The sequence below is a fragment of the Taudactylus pleione genome, unplaced genomic scaffold (assembly GCF_031769625.1).
Source record: "Taudactylus pleione unplaced genomic scaffold, aTauple2 ptg000546l, whole genome shotgun sequence".
In the NCBI taxonomy this organism is placed as follows: domain Eukaryota; kingdom Metazoa; phylum Chordata; class Amphibia; order Anura; family Myobatrachidae; genus Taudactylus; species Taudactylus pleione.
This window is the reverse complement of record NW_028284948.1, coordinates 1,235,441-1,253,924: the sequence shown is the minus strand read 5'-3', so window position 1 is coordinate 1,253,924 and position 18,484 is coordinate 1,235,441. Positions and strand designations below refer to the sequence as shown.

Genomic DNA, 18,484 nt, shown 5'->3' with positions numbered 1-18,484 from the left:
GCACAATATAAACAGATGATCTTAGCTGTTAGGAGTTAGCACTATGTTGCAGATGACGGTAGCTCTATGAGTGCAGATGCTGTTAGGAAATTGCATGAATGAGCAGATGATGGTAGCTGCGCAGTCTACCTCAGTATATTCCTGCATACACAGAGAACCAATGAATCTGCCACGGAGATGGCACAGACATCAACAAGCAGAGAGTACAAATAGTTAAAGTTAAGCAGGAGCGCAATGGTCTAGAGAAGTGGCGCACCACGGAGCGTACTAGCACAGAGCAAGACCTCACTCAGCGAGTGACAGGTAAGGAAGTCAGTAACAGGAGTACTGACCTGGAACCAGGAGCAAGTGGTAAGACGAGTTATACTGGTGATGTTCTAGTGGGTTGAGGAGGTTTAAATAGGGTTGACTGAACACAGATTAGCTGCACTGGTTATTGGTATGATAAAATCTGTGGATTGGAGCAGCCAGGTCAGAATGTAAACAATATGGCGGCGGCTAAGTTACGCTATAACCCTGTCAACCGGAATCCATGTTTGGAAGGACACATGCTATTTAAAATCATAGTGGCGACAGAGATAATCAGGTTTGGAGAACCGCAATCTTACACAGGGCATGTGGGGGAATAAGCTTTTGGGCAGGGGGGGGCATAAGAGACAGAGGATGGTGAGCAAGGGCTTCATGTAACGGAGGTGATACTTTCCAACATAGCCTAAGTATAACCAACCAATACACTCATGCTCTCCAGCCTTTCCCTTGCAGACCCAACAAGCTTTTGTTTTTACACATGCCTCACTACCCAGCAGGCTTTCTCACACTTGCCCCCCTGATCACTAGCTTATGCCAAACTTGCCTTCCTGCAACCCATATTTTCTCAAACATGTCCTCCTGCTTTCCAGAGTAGCCCACACAATAAAGAAGTCAGTGGGGAGGGGAGTTAGATTGGAGGAGTTGGAGTGGAGGCACAGAATCAATCAATAAATATATACAGAGTGGGGGGTGGATGAGACAAAATACTACTAATTTATGAAGAAAATATACATGAAGGAGGTGGGAGAAGCAAATTTATAATACGATTATACATATTTTCGGCTGTAAAATCCAGATGAATGTTCTGAGATTACATTCTTACCTTCTTAAATTAACTGATGTACATCGAACACTGGTGCCGACATTGAAGCCAGAGAGGATAGAAACTCACAAAATCCATAAAAAAATATATACAGTATAAAGTGTGAGGGTAGGTGGCAGGGGTTGGGTATGAAATGCCGATGGCCGGGAAGCCGTCTGACAAAATCCCGACGCCGCAAGCCTGAACGCTGAAAATCCCGACTGGGGCTGGTAAGTACCCTAACCCTTCCCTCTCTCCCCCCAACCCTAACCCTACCTTAGTGGTGCCTAACCCTAAGCTACCCCTGGTGGTGCCAAACCCTAACCTCCCCCCAGGGGTGCCTAAACTTAACCCCCTCTCCCTGCACCCTAAACCTAACCATCCCGGGGTGGTGCCTAGCCCCAAGTCTCCCCAGGGGTCCCTAAACCTAACCCCCCCCCCCTGCGGCTAAGCGCTGACACTGCCCGGCTTACCTTCATTCGGGAAGCAGTCTGTCTAGATTTCGGAGTCTGTATTTAGACGGGCGTCGGGATTTCGACGCCTGTCTTTAGTCCCGCGTCGGTATTTAGATGCCGGGATATAGACAGACGGCCTCGTGACTGTATCCCGATGGCGGTGCTGTCTTTCACACAGGGTGTTAAAATGTCTAGTTATGGATCTGCATGTACAAATGAGAGGGATTACAGAGTCAATATATATTCTAGCAGTATAATCAGTGCTCTAGGTGTGAATTTAGAGGAGGGGATATAGAAATTTGAATCTCCACCTCACCCCCAGCACACTACAGCCTCTTCCCTGCCAGGCCTCTGACCTAAGGACTGTCCTCCAGGGTCTCCTCGATTGGCAGCTTGTCTATGCTGATCATGCCTGGGGCTACACGGAGAGAAGCAAAAAGCTGAACCGGAGAGAGTCACAGCAGTGTCTGTCTAATTCTGCATCCAGGAGCACCGACAGCAGATGTCACTCCCCTGAGCCAACTCATTAAATCCAGCGGGACACATCTCAACAGAATGCTGCTGCTGTTCCAGCGCTGGGACCACATACTGGTACATAATCTACCGCTGCAAAATGAAGTGGCGGCAGAAGTGGCGGTATGTCATACTGCCGTATACTGCCCTACTTCAAGTACTGTGAACAATAGTTTGAAAATAAGGACAGGGCGCCAAAGGGGGCAGGCACTCAGTAAGGGCCAGCTAACCAGGGGAAAAATGCCTCCCTCCTTGGCACACAATGCCACATTGCGTATAGCAGTTTTCATTATTCTTTCATCTTCAGACAGGTGTGCCCATGACCCCATGATGTGGCCACACCTCCCCACCACCTGAGCCCGTCATTGCCCTTTATCACCCTGAATTTAGACCCAGACACTATTGCTTTTAAAGCTGGGTACACACTATACCATATATAATACAATATATCGTTCCGACGCGGATCGGAACAATATATCATACACATCGTACCGTGGGCCTGATTCAGAGCCGGACGCTATTTGCGGATGGTCGTTCCAAAAAAGGGGCCGGCTATTTAAATTGAGTGCTCGCTCTGCGGTTTGTTGACGTCTCTATGTCTGAGCGATCGAACGAAAAATGCGCTCGCTATTTTGTAAAGACGCCCCTTTGCCGTTCGCAACACACGTCATCTCCAGTATTTATTAGATTAATCGGGTACATCGAAAGGCATCTGAACTGCTCGCAGTGCTTGTGGTAGATTTTTCTTACCGCTATCACTGCAAGCAGTTCAGGCTAAAAGACAACCAAGTGACGTGGTCGATGACGCTGCTTTACTAATTATGCACTCCCATTAAACGCCCTTTTGACCGTTTGGCACGCCTGCGTTCGGATCTTCACTCCCCCGTTTTCAAGCACCTTCCCCTGTTACCACCCACAAACAATACATTCTGTCAATCACATTAGCAGCCCCTCGCTTTTTTGCCAGCGCACGATTTCCGACCGCAATGACTGGTTTGCGCATGCGCATTACGACCCATACACATGCGCAGTTGTGCGAACATCGCTCGGAGCGAACGAGCGGCCGCTTACGTGCGGCTCTGAATCAGGCCCAGCGTGTACAGCCAGTCCGTCAATCATCGCATCGTCTCATCTGCTGTTCTGCACTTCAAATGGGACGATGCAAAAAACGTTGCAGTGCAGTTACATGCAGCATGAAACCATACATAGTGCCGTCGTACACCGGATCGTGAAGTGTGTATGGCACGCGCAATATATCGGTGCGGAGGCTGTGGCGCGATGAGCAGGGGGTGTTTTTGTGTGTTTTAACTAGGGATGGGGCTGTATAGAGGTCTATGGGGCATAATATATTATAACTATATTGCAGAACATGAACTTTGGGCACAACTATGGGGCATTATATGATTTGGGGCATAACTATGGGGCATAAAATGATTTGGGGCATAACTATGCATATTGCAGAACATGAACTGGGGGCATAACTATGGGGAAAACCTCAGTATTCAGATTAAATTACCGTGTTGGCACTTTGCGATAAATAAGTGGGTTTTGGGTTGCAGTTTGGGCACTCTAAAAGGTTCACCATCACTGCCCTATAGTAATGCTACCTTCAGCAGTGCACCTATAGTAATGCCCCCTGAGGTAGTGCCCATATAGTAATGCCCCCATAGTAATGCCCCTGTAGTAGTGCCCATAGAGTAATTCCCTTGTAGTAGTGCCCATGTAGCAATGCCCATAAAGTAATGCCCCTGTAGTAGTGCCAATATGGTAATGCCCCCATAGTAATGCCCCTGTAATAGTGCCCATATTGTAATGCCACTGTAGTGCCCATATAGTAATATCCCTGTCGTAGTGCCCATATTGTAATGCCCCTGTAGTAGTGCCCATATGTTAATGCCCCTGTAGTAGTGCCCATATAGTAATGCCCCTGTAGTGCCGCTTACCCCCAGCCTCTGGCTACTGCGGCGCAGCAAGGAAGGAGCCGGGCGCCCTCTGGTAATAAAATCTCCATGTGGCGACGGGCTGGAGGAAACTGGAGGCGGGTGAAGCTGGGCCCCCTCCTAGTTGTGGCCCTGGAGAGGTACTAAATCTGCCTAGCATCAGCTCCACAAAACCCGCCCTTAACAATCCTATAGGAAAGGAGAAAAACACAACTAACATTCTCAATCTTAAGGGGTAAATAACTCCAACATATTATAGAGGCAATACACAGAGAAACACCTAATGGTTCCTCCTTCATATTTATTTCAATTCAAAACCTTTAGTCCTACTGAAATGAGTGGAAAGAAGAAAGACTTAGGGGTATATTTACTAAAGTGAGAATATATAGAAGTGGAGATGTTGCCCATAGCAACCAATCAGATTCTAGCTATTATCTTCTAGAAGGTGCTAGTTAAATGTTAAGTAGAATCTGATTGGTGGGCAACATCTCCATTTCTAAAAACTCTCACTTTATTAAATAAGTCTGACTGTTAGGGGCCTATTCATGATGTTAATTATCGGGGACCTCGATAATTAACATTTTAACTCGCCGTGGCTGCCGGAGCAATTCATCATTGCTCCGGCGCGGTGACAGCTGATGCAAGATCAGCTGTCCCTGCCAGCGGCTTCACTGCTTCTTTTTGGAGCAGTGAATCTTTTCACTGATCCTTTCGGAGCAGTGATGGGACTGCGCATGTGCGACCTACAGGTCACGCATGCGCACTAGAGCCCCGACGTCCGGCAGAAGGAGCCGGACAGGAGCGGAGGGATCCAAAAGGACCCCTCTTCGCAACCTGGACCTCCTTCCCTATGGCTTGAAGAATTCTGTCCCCATACTAGGGCCATTCCGCAAAAGGAAGCTAAGTAGGAGATATCTGTGATATCTCCTGCTTTACCTTATTGATGAATGGCCGATAACTTAATTCTTACAATTGCAGGTGAAAATGTGCATTTAACCTGCTTTTGTAAAAATTAATTAATGATGAATAGGCCCCTTAGTCTGACTCTCTTGACAAGATAAAGAATACTAATAACTTTGGATTGTTAATGTTAGAAAGCATTAAAACATGGTTGATCAAAAGTTTCTAATTTATTTATTTATTACCAGTTATTTATATAGCGCACACATATTCCGCAGCGCTTTACAGAGAATATTTGTCCATTCACATCAGTCCCTGCCCCAGTGGAGCTTACAATCTATGTTGGGACCCAATTAACCTACCAGCATATTTTTGGAGTGTGAGAGGAAACCGGTGTACCCAGAGGAAACCCACGCAAGCACAGGGAGAATATACAAACTCCACACAGTTAGGAGTGCTTCACAGTATTAATATAATAAGGAGAATTCTTTTTTTTTTTTTCATTAAAACATTAATGTAAAAAAAAAGATTTTTCATTTTAAATGTTTTTTTTTTTTTTTCCAACACTGATTACAATAATGGCATAACATCATTTGGGTCAACTAAATTATGCTATAAGGTATAAGTATTTACCACAATTTTATCCAATGCCATGGCTAGATCACATATTTGCAATTTAACCTACAGTACAATGATCAAAGCTGTTACCTCTGTAATACAAATCCTCTAGAGCTTTCCATGTCTCTGCTCGCCCCTCCCGGGGACTCTTTCCCGGAATATTTGCATCAGGCCAGTGCATTAAATACAAATCTAGAAAGACAGAGAACATCTTGTCATTTTAACATTTTTCTGTACCCTTACCATAGTTGTCATCAATTTCAATTTCCTTCTGAATTTTCCAATGCTTTTAACAGTGCAAAGAATATTTGTGTAACATGCATAATGGATTTTAAATTACCCTTGTAAATTCTAAAATGCAAAATGTTCATCAAAAACCAGTCTGAAATATATTCTTAACAAGACATTAGTAAATCAATCTATGGGGTCAATCCAATTAGTTGCAAATTGCGAGTAGCGAGTTTGTTTCATGAAACTCGACGAGTTTGCATGAATGCGCACACCCAAGAATTCTCCAATCCAATTAAAAATGCCTATTCGCAGTAATTGCAGCAGAGTTTTGCAAAATGACTGCCAAATGCGATGTGTGTGCATGAAAAAGTGAGGAGACCCTCCTTGACCCCCCAAGATTGATAATTTCGTTAGCAGGACCGTATAGAAGGCTGTTTGTGGGCATTAGGAAAGTACTGGAAGTTTTTAAATGGTGCCAAATGGCTGATTTGTGCTTTTAAAAAAAATGCAATACAATGATAAAAAAAATGATAAAATGATAAAAATGATAAAAATCTCAAACGAATTAAACGAAAAATGCAAAAAAAAAAAAATATAGGAAAAAAGGTGATTTTGGGGTACTTTGAGGGCACTTTGAAAAATTAAAAAAAAAAATGATAAAAGAAAACAATTATTTTTCAATAAAAAAAAATACTGAAATTAAATTTGGGGTGCCTAAACTAACGAAAAAGTTGATTTTAGGATAATTTGAGGTCAGTTTTTTAACCCCAAAAAATTACATGTAATGATTGGACTAACTAAACTAATTGGAAACTTCCAAATGCCTAATTAAACATCAGGGGGCATGTCCAAGGGGTTCAGCACGATGTCCCGATATTTTAACCTTAAAATAAAGATTTTCTTTTCAATCTCTTGAATTGAAAATGCGAATTCACTCTGACTGGTTATGAGCGATTTGCTAATTGGATTGCAATTCGAAGAGAAAACAGCAACTCGCACCTCACAATTAGTACCTATTTGGATTGACCTATATGGATGAGTGATGCTCAGTTATAAAAAGAGCATAATAAAAGCAAAATAAATAAATAATAATAACAATAAATGCTGTATGGGGGTCTTATTTTTGTCATACTTAGTTTTATTATTATTATTTATTTTATTAACAGTTACTGTACTTAAATAACGCCAGCATATTCCTAACTTGGTAACAAAACAGTAATAAAACAAGACTGTGTAATTATTATTATCCTTTATTTATATTGCGCCACAAGGGGTTCGCAGCACCTTACAAAGTACAAAAATACAAACAGTATCAACAGAAAACACAGGAACGAAAGTGATATACAATACAGAACATTGCAGAACATGGACATTGATTATAAATATTGCTGCATCAGCAGTCATAACACTTAAATAGGCAGGAGGGTGGCAGAACGCAAAGGTTGGGTGTCATTGTAGGCAGTGGGGAGGGTATGGTGGTAGAAGCAAGGGAAGGAAAAGCACATAAAGGAAGGGGGCCCTGCTCGTGAGAACTTACAGTCTAAAGTAATAACAGACAGACAAAGAGGTAGGAGGTAAGCTTACAATCTATAGAATGGACAGCATCATAAAAGAAATGTCTTTTCTTTGCATTTTCTGCAAGCCAGACAAATAATGAATCCAGCTAATGCTATGATTTCAAATCAATGTTTGTGTGGTCCACTGTGTCTCTTTCAGAGCCCTGTACAGCTGTTAGGTCCATAGCTGGGAACGTAAATCCTGGAAGATTTGTCAGTGAATTAGGGGTCTCGTAATAATAATCAGGTTACTGCCGCGATTATTATTAACCTAACTCACTGGGATATTTTCATCTTTAATAAAAATATACCGGCTATGTACTACAGAGAATTCGCAGGGACAGCAGTTGCGGTAAGCGCTGTCAGCGCGAGTTATATCCCCAGCATTTAGGAGAAGTCTTTGACAGAAGTGAAAGACTTCCCCGGGGGAGGCTGACACTGCACATGTGCACAGCGTCAGCTTCCGGAACTGGCCGGGGGCTGCGGGGGAGAGATCAAAAGAGCTCTCTCCTGCCCCTGGAGTCCCTCATAGGCAAACAGTAGGTTATAGCATCGGAAGATGGTGTAAATTACCGGTGCTAAACTCCGAAAAGTGTTGCTTTTTGGAGTTTAGTACATAGTGGTCATATCGTAGTCCCCATTGATAATAGTGGGGACTGTGAAATCTCCAGCATTGTGCTATTAGTACATATGAATGATACATAAAATTATGCAGAAACTGCAGTTTCTGCATAATTTTATGTAAAAAACAGCTTGATACATAGCCCCTGTGTCTGTCCACTGAGTGGCAGAAATCATCACCAAAGTCAAGTGCTCTGCTAAGTGGTGTAGGAGTGGCAGAACTTTTTTTATATACATATTTCTCTTTAAACGACCTGTGTAATTCCTCTATGAAAGAAGTTCCCATATTTTACTCCATGTAATCAATTAGCCTGCTCAAGATTTCTAGATTATATGAAGCAGTATCAGCTCAATAGCTGCATATTGTTCTACAGCACTGCAAAAAAAGTTACTGAGACAAAGTGACTGAGGGGCACATGTACTAAAAATCAGGGAAGTGCAGCAATTTAGTTTCAAGGTACATTGTAGCGGGGACAATCATTCTTTACATTATTATCCCCGCTATGTACTAAATGTAACTTGCAGGGACAGTATTAACGATAAACTCTGTCCCTGCAAGATACATCTGAGGATAAATAAACCAACTGGAGTTTGGTACATAAGGGTTAGACTGCAGTCCCTATTTACATTACTATGGACTGCGGTCTGCAGCAGTAGTTACCCTTTTGCAGGAGATTTAATTGAAATTACCTCCATTAGGCTGTTAGTACATAGATGGGATACATACAATTATGCAGAAACTGCAGTTTCTGCATAATTTTATGAAAAAAAATGGCTTGAGAAATAGTCATCATAAAACTGAAGAGATACAAACGGCAGGTATTATTAAAATATAATTTATAAATATAAACTTTTATGCAACAGGTTATCTATAGAAAATACAAAATACAATTATGTTTAACATTTAAACAGTTAATTTTAATGACAGCGTCTGATAATTTGCCAGATTCGAACAGCACGGTAACAAAACCCCATCCCCCACTAGCCTCTTTCATGAAGGTCATTTAAATTCCACAACGTACAAATTCCTCACAAGCTCTTGGAGAAGCTTGGGAGGTGCAGGAACAGTTGGCAGGGTCAGTTTGGAGTGGTTTCATTGTTTCTGCTGACGCACTCTCAAAGGTTGTTGGATACCCAGAACGGGTATAATACCTGCTTAATTTTTAAGTAAAATCTTGTATTAGAAAGGTTCCCAGAATGTACATATAAAGAGATATATCACACATCACTGCACATGTGAAGCAGACTAGCTTAAGTAAACAATACACTTTGCAGGTGTGATTTAGTCATGGGATTAGCACATGCTTTCACACTTGAGTGGACATGAAAACTTTGGTTATTACATGAGATAAAAGAGACAAAATAGCATGAATGCATTTTCCCCTAGTCCCAAATTTGAGAGAGTTGGGAGGTATGCATACAGAGCACATCCATGCCATTCAAATAACATTCATATTCTTCACTACATCATTCATTTATCAATTCACACAAGTAACAACCATTTCACTTTCGCTATACTTCCTTAAACAAGGCAGTGGAACACTCCCTATCACTCACACCATGACGTATCCTTTGTACAACCTTGTTTGTGGGTCAGTAGCTATAGAAGATGTTTATCTAGCTGGACCCCAATTTGGAGGGCAGGACACAGCAAACAGGACTTTAGTAGGATGCCAAGATATTTCTTTCCCCCTCATTAAATAGTTCATAGATATTACTCACTCTGGCAGGTGGCCCAAATATCCACACACAACATAAAACATGGGCAAAGCAGTAGCTATCCTTCATTATGCCAGACGGTCAAGACAGTATCTCCCCTTCATACAACTGGAAATACAGCATTTAAATTACAAACAAAACAGTTAGGGTTCCCTGTACTATTGTGATCAGAACAATATATTGTGTGGTAGTCACCAGCCGCCTCCACAAGCATCGGGTTGTTCATCAAATGTACAGATTGAGCAGCATGTAGGCTCGTTCTATTGATGTTATGAACGTCCACATGGGAGCAAGCATGATCAGTGTCACAATCCAGTGAAAGTGATCCTCTGTGGAGGACGGTGAGCCGGGGGGTTCAGGTGACTATCGGAGTGACTGTGGCTAGGTCTCCTATTTGCGGCCGAACCAAGGTTTGGCTGGACCTGCCCAGAGGTGCGGAGTCTAACTCACTTGGTGGTTTTCTCCAGTAACCCCTCCAATTAGGATTTGGTTTTCCGCTGCACCAAGTGAGCAGGTCGCGGCCCTCTGGACAGGTACCTGGGAATGGCAGAAGACCGGAAACTATATTACGTTAAGTTATTGCTAGGACACTGGAGATACACTGGAACACAATTAGAAATCCTGATCACCGGCTTGCATGAGATTACTGAGAATGTAGTAAGAATCACTAAGAAATCCAGGAGCTGACTAGCTCAGCAGCTCAGGGAGATGTGGACACAGGCAGGTACTGGAGTTTGCTAAATATGCAGGAAAACACAAACATATACTGGGGATTGCACATACAAGAGTAGAGTGGACTCAAGGAATATATTGGGAATGCTAGAAATGTGGTACTGGACAAAGGCCAAATACTGGGAGAGCTAGAAATGCTGGTACTGGGCAAAGGCAAAATACTGGGAATCATTATATTGCACAGACAAGACATATAGAGAAGATAGGCATACACTGGGAGAGTGCTAACTGCAAGTGCACATTTGCACTGACAAGACACAGAGCAGATTGACACAGACATGTGCTGGGAGGACCAGCTGTGAGCTAATTAATACCAGCAGGTAATCTGACACTTCAGTGATACAGGGTATAGCCACAGGAAAGCTGCAATAAAATTAGCAGCACATATACAAAGACACACAGGGAAGGGACATGAAACACTGAAGTACTGTGAGAAGGCTAAAGTCTCAGAGTAAGGTTTAGCATGGAAGCTAATACAGGAAACTGGGAAACTGTGAGCAGGCTGAAGCAACACGCTGAAGGATTTAGCACAGAGCAACAGTGGGAATAACACAGGCACTTGGAATAACGAAGTTGAACAGCAACTTCCTGGAGTTCTGGAGGCGGATTTATACCCAGGGGTAGCAGATTACTGGAGCACAGCATCAGCTGACTGAAATCATGCTACCATAGGTTAGGAGTACTGTCACATGAGAGGAACTGTCATGGCGGCGCCCATGATGGGAACTCCGATCCCCAGCACACACAGCCGACCATGGAAGCTCGCAAAAAGTACCTAAGGCAGAATACTCAGCCCCACATCCATCACTGCACCAGACGTCTGACCGCAAGGAAGTCAGGGGAAGCCAGCAAGGAGGTGAGAGAGGCCGATCCTAGGCTGAACCCTGACAGTACCCCCTCCTTTTAGGGTGGGCACCGAACACCCATAAAGGCTCAACTGGAACTCCTCGGAAAGACACAAAAACTATACTTGAAAAACACAGAAAACTCGAAAATCCGACATGAAAACATCAACAAAAAAAAATCTTGCTTGAAGACACAATAAGAACTGGGTTCCAGCAGACTAGAAAAAATAACTTTTTAGATATCCTCCCAACTTTCGTATCCGTTTTTAGAGACTGGAAGTACTGGAATACTACATAAGGAGGCTTGTTCAAGAAGTAACTGTTTGCTGAAATAAATGTCCACCAATTAAAAAAATTTATCCTCATTAATGACTTTGACCCCCAAATCTTTTGCTTTTGCTCGCCTGGATCTCCCACCATCAAGGCCCAAAATAAGATAATTGATTTTACTGCTGAGTTTCTCAAAAACTTTGCCTCCATAAGTTTATATTAAAGATTTGGCTTCATTATTCTCAACAGATTCTAAGACTCCCGAGATCACAAAAGACAAGTCCTTCAGGCAATTATCTGTTCCCAATACCAGATGGATTCTGAGACTAATAATTGGAAGAAATAGTTAACTTGGTCCAAGAAAGGCTGGTGACCAGGAAGTCATCGATTCTTCTTCTTTTTCCGAGACTTTTTCGAACCACTTGAAGAAGAAGAAGACTTAAGTTGCAAAGTGTCTTTCATGGGAACTACCGAAATTGTTTTTTCATCGTACTCAGGATCATAGTCAGAATCTGTGTTATAATTCATCATCCTTATGCCTCCTTGAGTCTTATCCTTCTGGACAGGTTGTTTTTGTACTGGATCTTTTTGAGAAGGACTCAAAGAAATGCATCTGAGCTTAATAGCAGAGGGTGGTACCCCAGAACTGGAGACTTTGTTGAGATGAGTATCCTCGAGAGAGCTGTAAGGATAAGTTGGACCAAATTCTTTAATGACTGCCGCGGTAAAGGCTACTAAATCTGACAGCTTTGAATCATAAATAGGCTCAACCCAGTCCCAAGCTTTACCTCGGAAAGATGAAATTATAAATTTTACTACATTAGTAGGCTTGATTTCAGACCATGGAGAGGATTTCATAATAGCGATGAAATGATCCACCAAAGCATAATACTGCGTTATATCTCCATAAAAAAAATGGACATAGAAACATCAGATGGATCCTGAGGTATACCTTTAAATGTAGTGGTAGCATCATCTTGTGAACCTCTTAACGGATTGGGCACTAAAGCATTTAACTTTGACACAACACTAGAAGATTCTTCCATGAGTAAAGAACCGGAGACATTTCCTTGGGATACAGATTTTGAAATCCCTTTTTGAGATGTAAAACTTGAGACTTTCCCCTGGACTATGAGACTTGATACCCCCTGCCAGGGTACATAACTAGAAACCTCCTCTTTAGGTATGATGCTTGAACCTTGAACCCCCATCTTGGGGAGTAACACTTTGAAACCCTTGTTCTTGGGGTACAAGACTTGAGACCTCCTCCTGGGGTAAGACACTTGAACTCTTCTTCGGCAATGTAATACTCGAAATCCCCCCCTGGGGGATGGCACTAGGAATCCCATCCTGGGGTGAGACACTTGAAGTCCCCTCCAGGGGAATAACACCACGAACCCCATCTTGGGGCATTACACTGGGAACCCCATCTTGGGATGAGGCACTTGAATTCCCCTCCTGGGGTATAACACTGGGAACCCCATCTTGGGATGAGGCACTTGAAATCCCCTCCTGGGGTATAACACTGGAAATCCCATCTTGAGGTATAACACTTGGAACCCCATCCTGGGGTGAGACACTTGAGGTCCCATCTTGGAGAATAACACTTGAAATTCCCCCTTGGGGCACAACACTGGGAACCCCATCCTGGGGTGAGACACTTGAAATCCCCTCCTGGGGTGAGGAAACTGAAACCCCCTCTTGGGGTGCGAGGCTTGAAACCCCCTCCTGGGGTGAAGAACTTGAAATAAGGACTTTCTCTTGAAACATAACACTTGAAATCCCCTCCTGGGGTATAACACTGGAAACCCCATTCTGGGGTAGGATACTTGGACCCTTGTCCTGGGGTGAAGAACTTGAAATAAGAACTTTCTCTTGAAACGTAACACTGGAAATCCCCTCCTGGGGTATTACACTGGGAACCCCATCCTGGGGTGAGACACTTGAAGTCCCCTCTAGGGGAAGGACACTAGGAACCCTCTCTCTGGGTAAGAGGCTTGAAACCCCCTCCTGGGGTAAAGAACTTGAAATGAGGATTTCCTCTTGGGACGTGACACTTGAAATCCCTTCTTGGGGTATAACACTAGAAACACCCTCCTGGGGGATAGAATTTGAGGCCCCTTCCTGAGAAACAAGATTTGAAACCTTCTATTGGAGTTAGAGACTCAGGGCCCCCTCCTGGAGTACAGAACTTGACACTCCCTGTTGGAGTATGGGACCTAAAACCCCCTTCTGGGGAAGCTGACTTGGCTTTTCCTTTCGGGGTACGCAATATGAAACCCCCTTTTGGGATGCAAGAACACAGACTTCCTCCTGGGGTGAGTGGCTCAGAACCCCCTCTTGAGGTATGGAACTTGAGACCTTTTCTTGGGGAGTAACACTTGAAATTACGGTCCACACCTGGGGCATAACACTCGAAACTAAGGCCTCCCCTTGAGGCACGAAACTCAAAACGAAGGCCCTCTCCTGGGGCGTGAAACTCGAAACGAAGGCCTCCTCTTGAGGCGTGTAACTCGAAACGAAGGCCCCCTCCTGGGGCATGAAACTCGAAACAAAGACCCCTCCCTGGCGCGTGAAACTTGAAATGAAAGCCCCCTCTTGGGGTACAACACTTGTAACCTCCTTCTGGGGTGAGAGATTTGAAACCCTCTCCTGGGGCATGAAACTTGAAACGAAGGCCCCCTTCTGGGGCGTGGAACTTGAGACCCCCTCTTGGGGTGCGAGACTTGAGACCCCCTGCTGGGGTGCGAGACTTGAGACCCCCTGCTGGGGTAAGGAAGTTGAGACCCCTCCTGGGACTACTGACTGGAGTCCTGTATTGGGAAAAGCAGAATCCGGACTGGGACCAGAACAGGCAGAATCCGGGCTGGGACTGATGGAAATGGAATCCAAGCCGTGACCAGTAGAAGTGGAATGAGTAGTGTCCCTGACTTTAGAAGGTTGAAATATCCTCCCAATATTTCTTAGACAAGGGTTGAAGCATCTTGTAGCAGGGCCCCAATTGAAAACTTGAACTTTCTTTTGCTTAATGGACATCACCTCCTTATCTGTAACTGAAGAAACGGGAATCACTGATGGATGATGGGGAGAACTGAAAACGCAGACATTAGGAGTCACACACTTGTCACCACTTCTCAGTTCTCTTAAGAAAGTGATCGTCATAACCGCAATATAAACACAGATGCAGTTCCCGGCGTCACTGACGTTCAACCTCAGTAAGTTTAGGGCGCAGGTAACTTTGATGCTTTACTTTAGTTTGCTTAGAAAAGCTGTTAGTCAAGTCAGGAGTAGCACTAGAAAGCTTGGAAATAACTTGAAAAATTTTGGGACGGAGATTTTGTAGTTGTTCTAGAAGCCAGTAGAAACTCTTGAAAGGTTCAGGGTTACGAATATCAGGAAATTGGGGAACCAGAGGACACTTGAGAGGTTCACTAGCTTGCACAGAAAATTTTTCATCTGTAGGGGTAATTGAAACTGTGGAGAATTCACTGGCGGAACTTGTGGTGTGTCTGGGGACAAAGCAGCTAGAACTGAATGAATAACCGTCATTTGACTAGAGAGTTCTTGCAGCTGCTGTTTGATGGATTGCAAAGCTGTCTCCTGTGCAGACACACGAAAGAGTAAATCCTGAAAACCTGCTTCAACCTGGCACCCGGCGGCTTGCATATTAGGCTGTTCAAACTGTCACAATCCAGTGAAAGTGATCCTCTGTGGAGGACGGTGAGCCGGGGGGTTCAGGTGACTATCGGAGTGACTGTGGCTAGGTCTCCTATTTGCGGCCGAACCCAGGTTTGGCTGGACCTGCCCAGAGGCGCGGAGTCTAACTCACTTGGTGGTTTTCTCCAGTGACCCCTCCAATTGGGATTTGGTTTTCCGCTGCACCAAGTGAGCAGGTCGCGGCCCTCTGGACAGGTACCTGGGAATGGCAGAAGACCGGAAACTATATTACGTTAAGTTATTGCTAGAACACTGGAGATACACTGGAACACAATTAGAAATCCTGATCACCTGCTTGCATGAGATTACTGAGAATGTACTAAGAATCACTAAGAAATCCAGGAGCTGACTAGCTCAGCAGCTCAGGGAGATGTGGACACAGGCAGGTACTGGAGTTTGCTAAATATGCAGGAAAACACAAACATATACTGGGGATTGCACATACAAGAGTAGAGTGGACTCAAGGAATATATTGGGAATGCTAGAAATGTGGTACTGGACAAAGGCCAAATACTGGGAGAGCTAGAAATGCTGGTACTGGGCAAAGGCAAAATACTGGGAATAATTATATATGCAGGTTCAGATTGCACAGACAAGACATATAGAGAAGATAGGCATACACTGGGAGAGTGCTAACTGCAAGTGCAGATTTGCACTGACAAGACACAGAGCAGACTAACACAGACATGTGCTGGGAGGACCAGCTGTGAGCTAATTAATACCAGCAGGTAATCTGACACTTCAGTGATACAGGGTATAGCCACAGGAAAGCTGCAATAAAATTAGCAGCACATATACAAAGACACACAGGGAAGGGACATGAAACACTGAAGTACTGTGAGAAAGCTAAAGTCTCAGAGTAAGGTTTAGCATGGAAGCTAATACAGGAAACTGGGAAACTGTGAGCAGGCTGAAGCAACATGCTGAAGGATTTAACACAGAGCAACCGTGGGAATAACACAGGCACTTGGAATAGTTGAACAGCAACTTCCTGGAGTTCTGGAGGCGGATTTATACCCAGGGGTAGCAGATTACTGGAGCACAGCATCAGCTGACTGAAATCATGCTACCATAGGTTAGGAGTACTGTCACATGAGAGGAACTGTCATGGCGGCGCCCATGATGGGAACTCCGATCCCCAGCACACATAGCCGACCATGGAAGCTCGCAAAAAGCACCTAAGCCAGAATACTCAGCCCCACATCCATCACTGCACCAGACGTCTGACCGCAAGGAAGTCAGGGGAAGCCGGCAAGGAGGTGAGAGAGGCCGATCCTAGGCTGAACCCTGACAGTCAGTCATAGTGCATACACACTTGCCAACATGGACGATATGTCGGCCCGATTCCTCAAGTCAAATTTGTCAAACATTGATCAGGTCATTTGTTTATATGGCCAATAGTCCAAATCATGGGGTGGAGGAGCAGCTTTACAGACAATATAAGGGGGTTGCTGCCACCTATAAATGGATGAACAGTCAATGTCAGTGACACACTGAAAACAAAACAAGTTCATTAAATATGATGAATATATTTTATCTAATACAGTGTAAAAAATCTATAATTGTGAAGTCCTGCATCGAATGTGATAAAGTTATGCTACTAAATAGAAAGATTCTAAAAAAGATACAGTGAGGACCGAAGAGGGTGTATTTATGAAGCTCGATGCCCGATATTTATAAGGGCAATGATTTTAATAGCTATACATGGCCAGCATTGCTCATTTAAATATTGGGCATTGCCATGATCAGAAGTGCTAGGTTTTACAACCCGATGCTTCGTAAATGAAAACCTGAATCTCAATCTAGTATTTTTTCGTACCACAACAAAAATATTTAAAAAAATATATATATAAATTTTAATTGTAATCTAAATTGTACAGTACATTTTATATTTTGCTTTCTAAACTTGTCTACCAGATTTGCATTTATGCTTTCAGCCTGCACATAATAATCAGACACCAGCACCCACTTGCAGAAGAGCATCACTTGAATAAAATGCATTCACAACAGAACAGTTACAGAATCAGTTTAGAGAAAAACATCAGCTAGGTGAATAAACTCATATTTTGCCATCACTGACAAGATCAAAGTCACAGACTGAAATTGTTTCGAATTTGTCAGAGATCATATTAAGGATACTTTATCATTATAAGGATATATATTTACTGATAAAATCAAAGCACAGTATTCATGTTACCCACACACTAGATAAACTGTACTCACATATTCAGATTTTAATTTAAAGTGATTCTGAATTAAATAAAATGATACTGCATAGCACTTTTATCTTCCTTAGGTTGTCAGGACTATGCTGCTTAATGAGGAAATTACAGCTTAGTTTTCCTCTCTCTGCTTGTTGTTACATTTCTCAGGAAGTCTTTGCAATCATCTAATTGGGATAGCATATGCTGACCCACTTTCCTGAATAAAGAACATGACGGGAATCCGGCGGATGACACTACCTGTGTGTGCTCCTTGAATTCTACAGTACTATTCTGATATTGTCCTTGGATTCAGGACAGAGTCATAACTTTGAACGGTACCAGGTTAAATAGTGTCTCATTCTGCAATACATTGGCGAACCCTACATTAGTTTGACTACTGCAAGCTGATAATGGCAAAATATATGCATTGTACTGCATGCAGTTTCAGTATATTCATAGCTTCACAATATTGGACTCTACATAGTATGCAAAATGGTTTCAGTATATTCATATCCCACATTACTGCAGGCTGAGGGGGGAAAGGGGGTGCGTGGTGTGGGGGAGGGGGGAAAAAGCCAACAGAACTGATCTGCCAAACCATACACATATTTACCAAGATCAATTACGACACTAAAAATCAGCACTATTGGTTTGATATTACAACAGGGAACAGTTGGCAAACAATCTTTCCCACTCAGAATAATTCCCCACCTTTGATTCTCTTTCTAGTTACTACATGGATAGATTGTTCCATGAAATGGCGTTTCTAGGAGGCTACCATGCGATATGCATGGAACATGGGAGTGTCATGGGAGCGTCATGGGCATGCAGACTTCCGTGCTTGATTTTAGAATGTGGACGGAGATCGGATGCCTTTTGCAGATGCATGTGGTGGGTATTAAGTCCCAATACTATTGATGATGGCTGCGGAGATGGATGGATATTCGAAATAAATGGTCAGATGCTGCCGTTCTTCAACTGATTATTATTGTACTAACACCTTAGAAATACGCAAATGTGCCCAAACGTAACATTTTTGGATCGTGATTCTT

At 43.4% G+C, this 18,484-nt stretch overlaps 1 protein-coding gene across 6 annotated transcripts in view; it reads right to left on the bottom strand.

Annotated features, from left to right (window-relative positions):
• LOC148500820 (putative oxidoreductase ZK1290.5) overlaps window positions 1-18,484 on the bottom strand; it is a 179,050-nt gene that overhangs the window by 101,965 nt on the left and 58,601 nt on the right. For all 6 annotated transcript variants that reach the window (XM_088451306.1, XM_088451308.1, XM_088451307.1 and 3 more), the window contains one exon: window positions 5,628-5,729. In XM_088451306.1, the coding sequence (XP_088307432.1) occupies window positions 5,628-5,729 (102 nt within the window). The remainder of the gene's footprint in view (window positions 1-5,627; window positions 5,730-18,484) is intronic.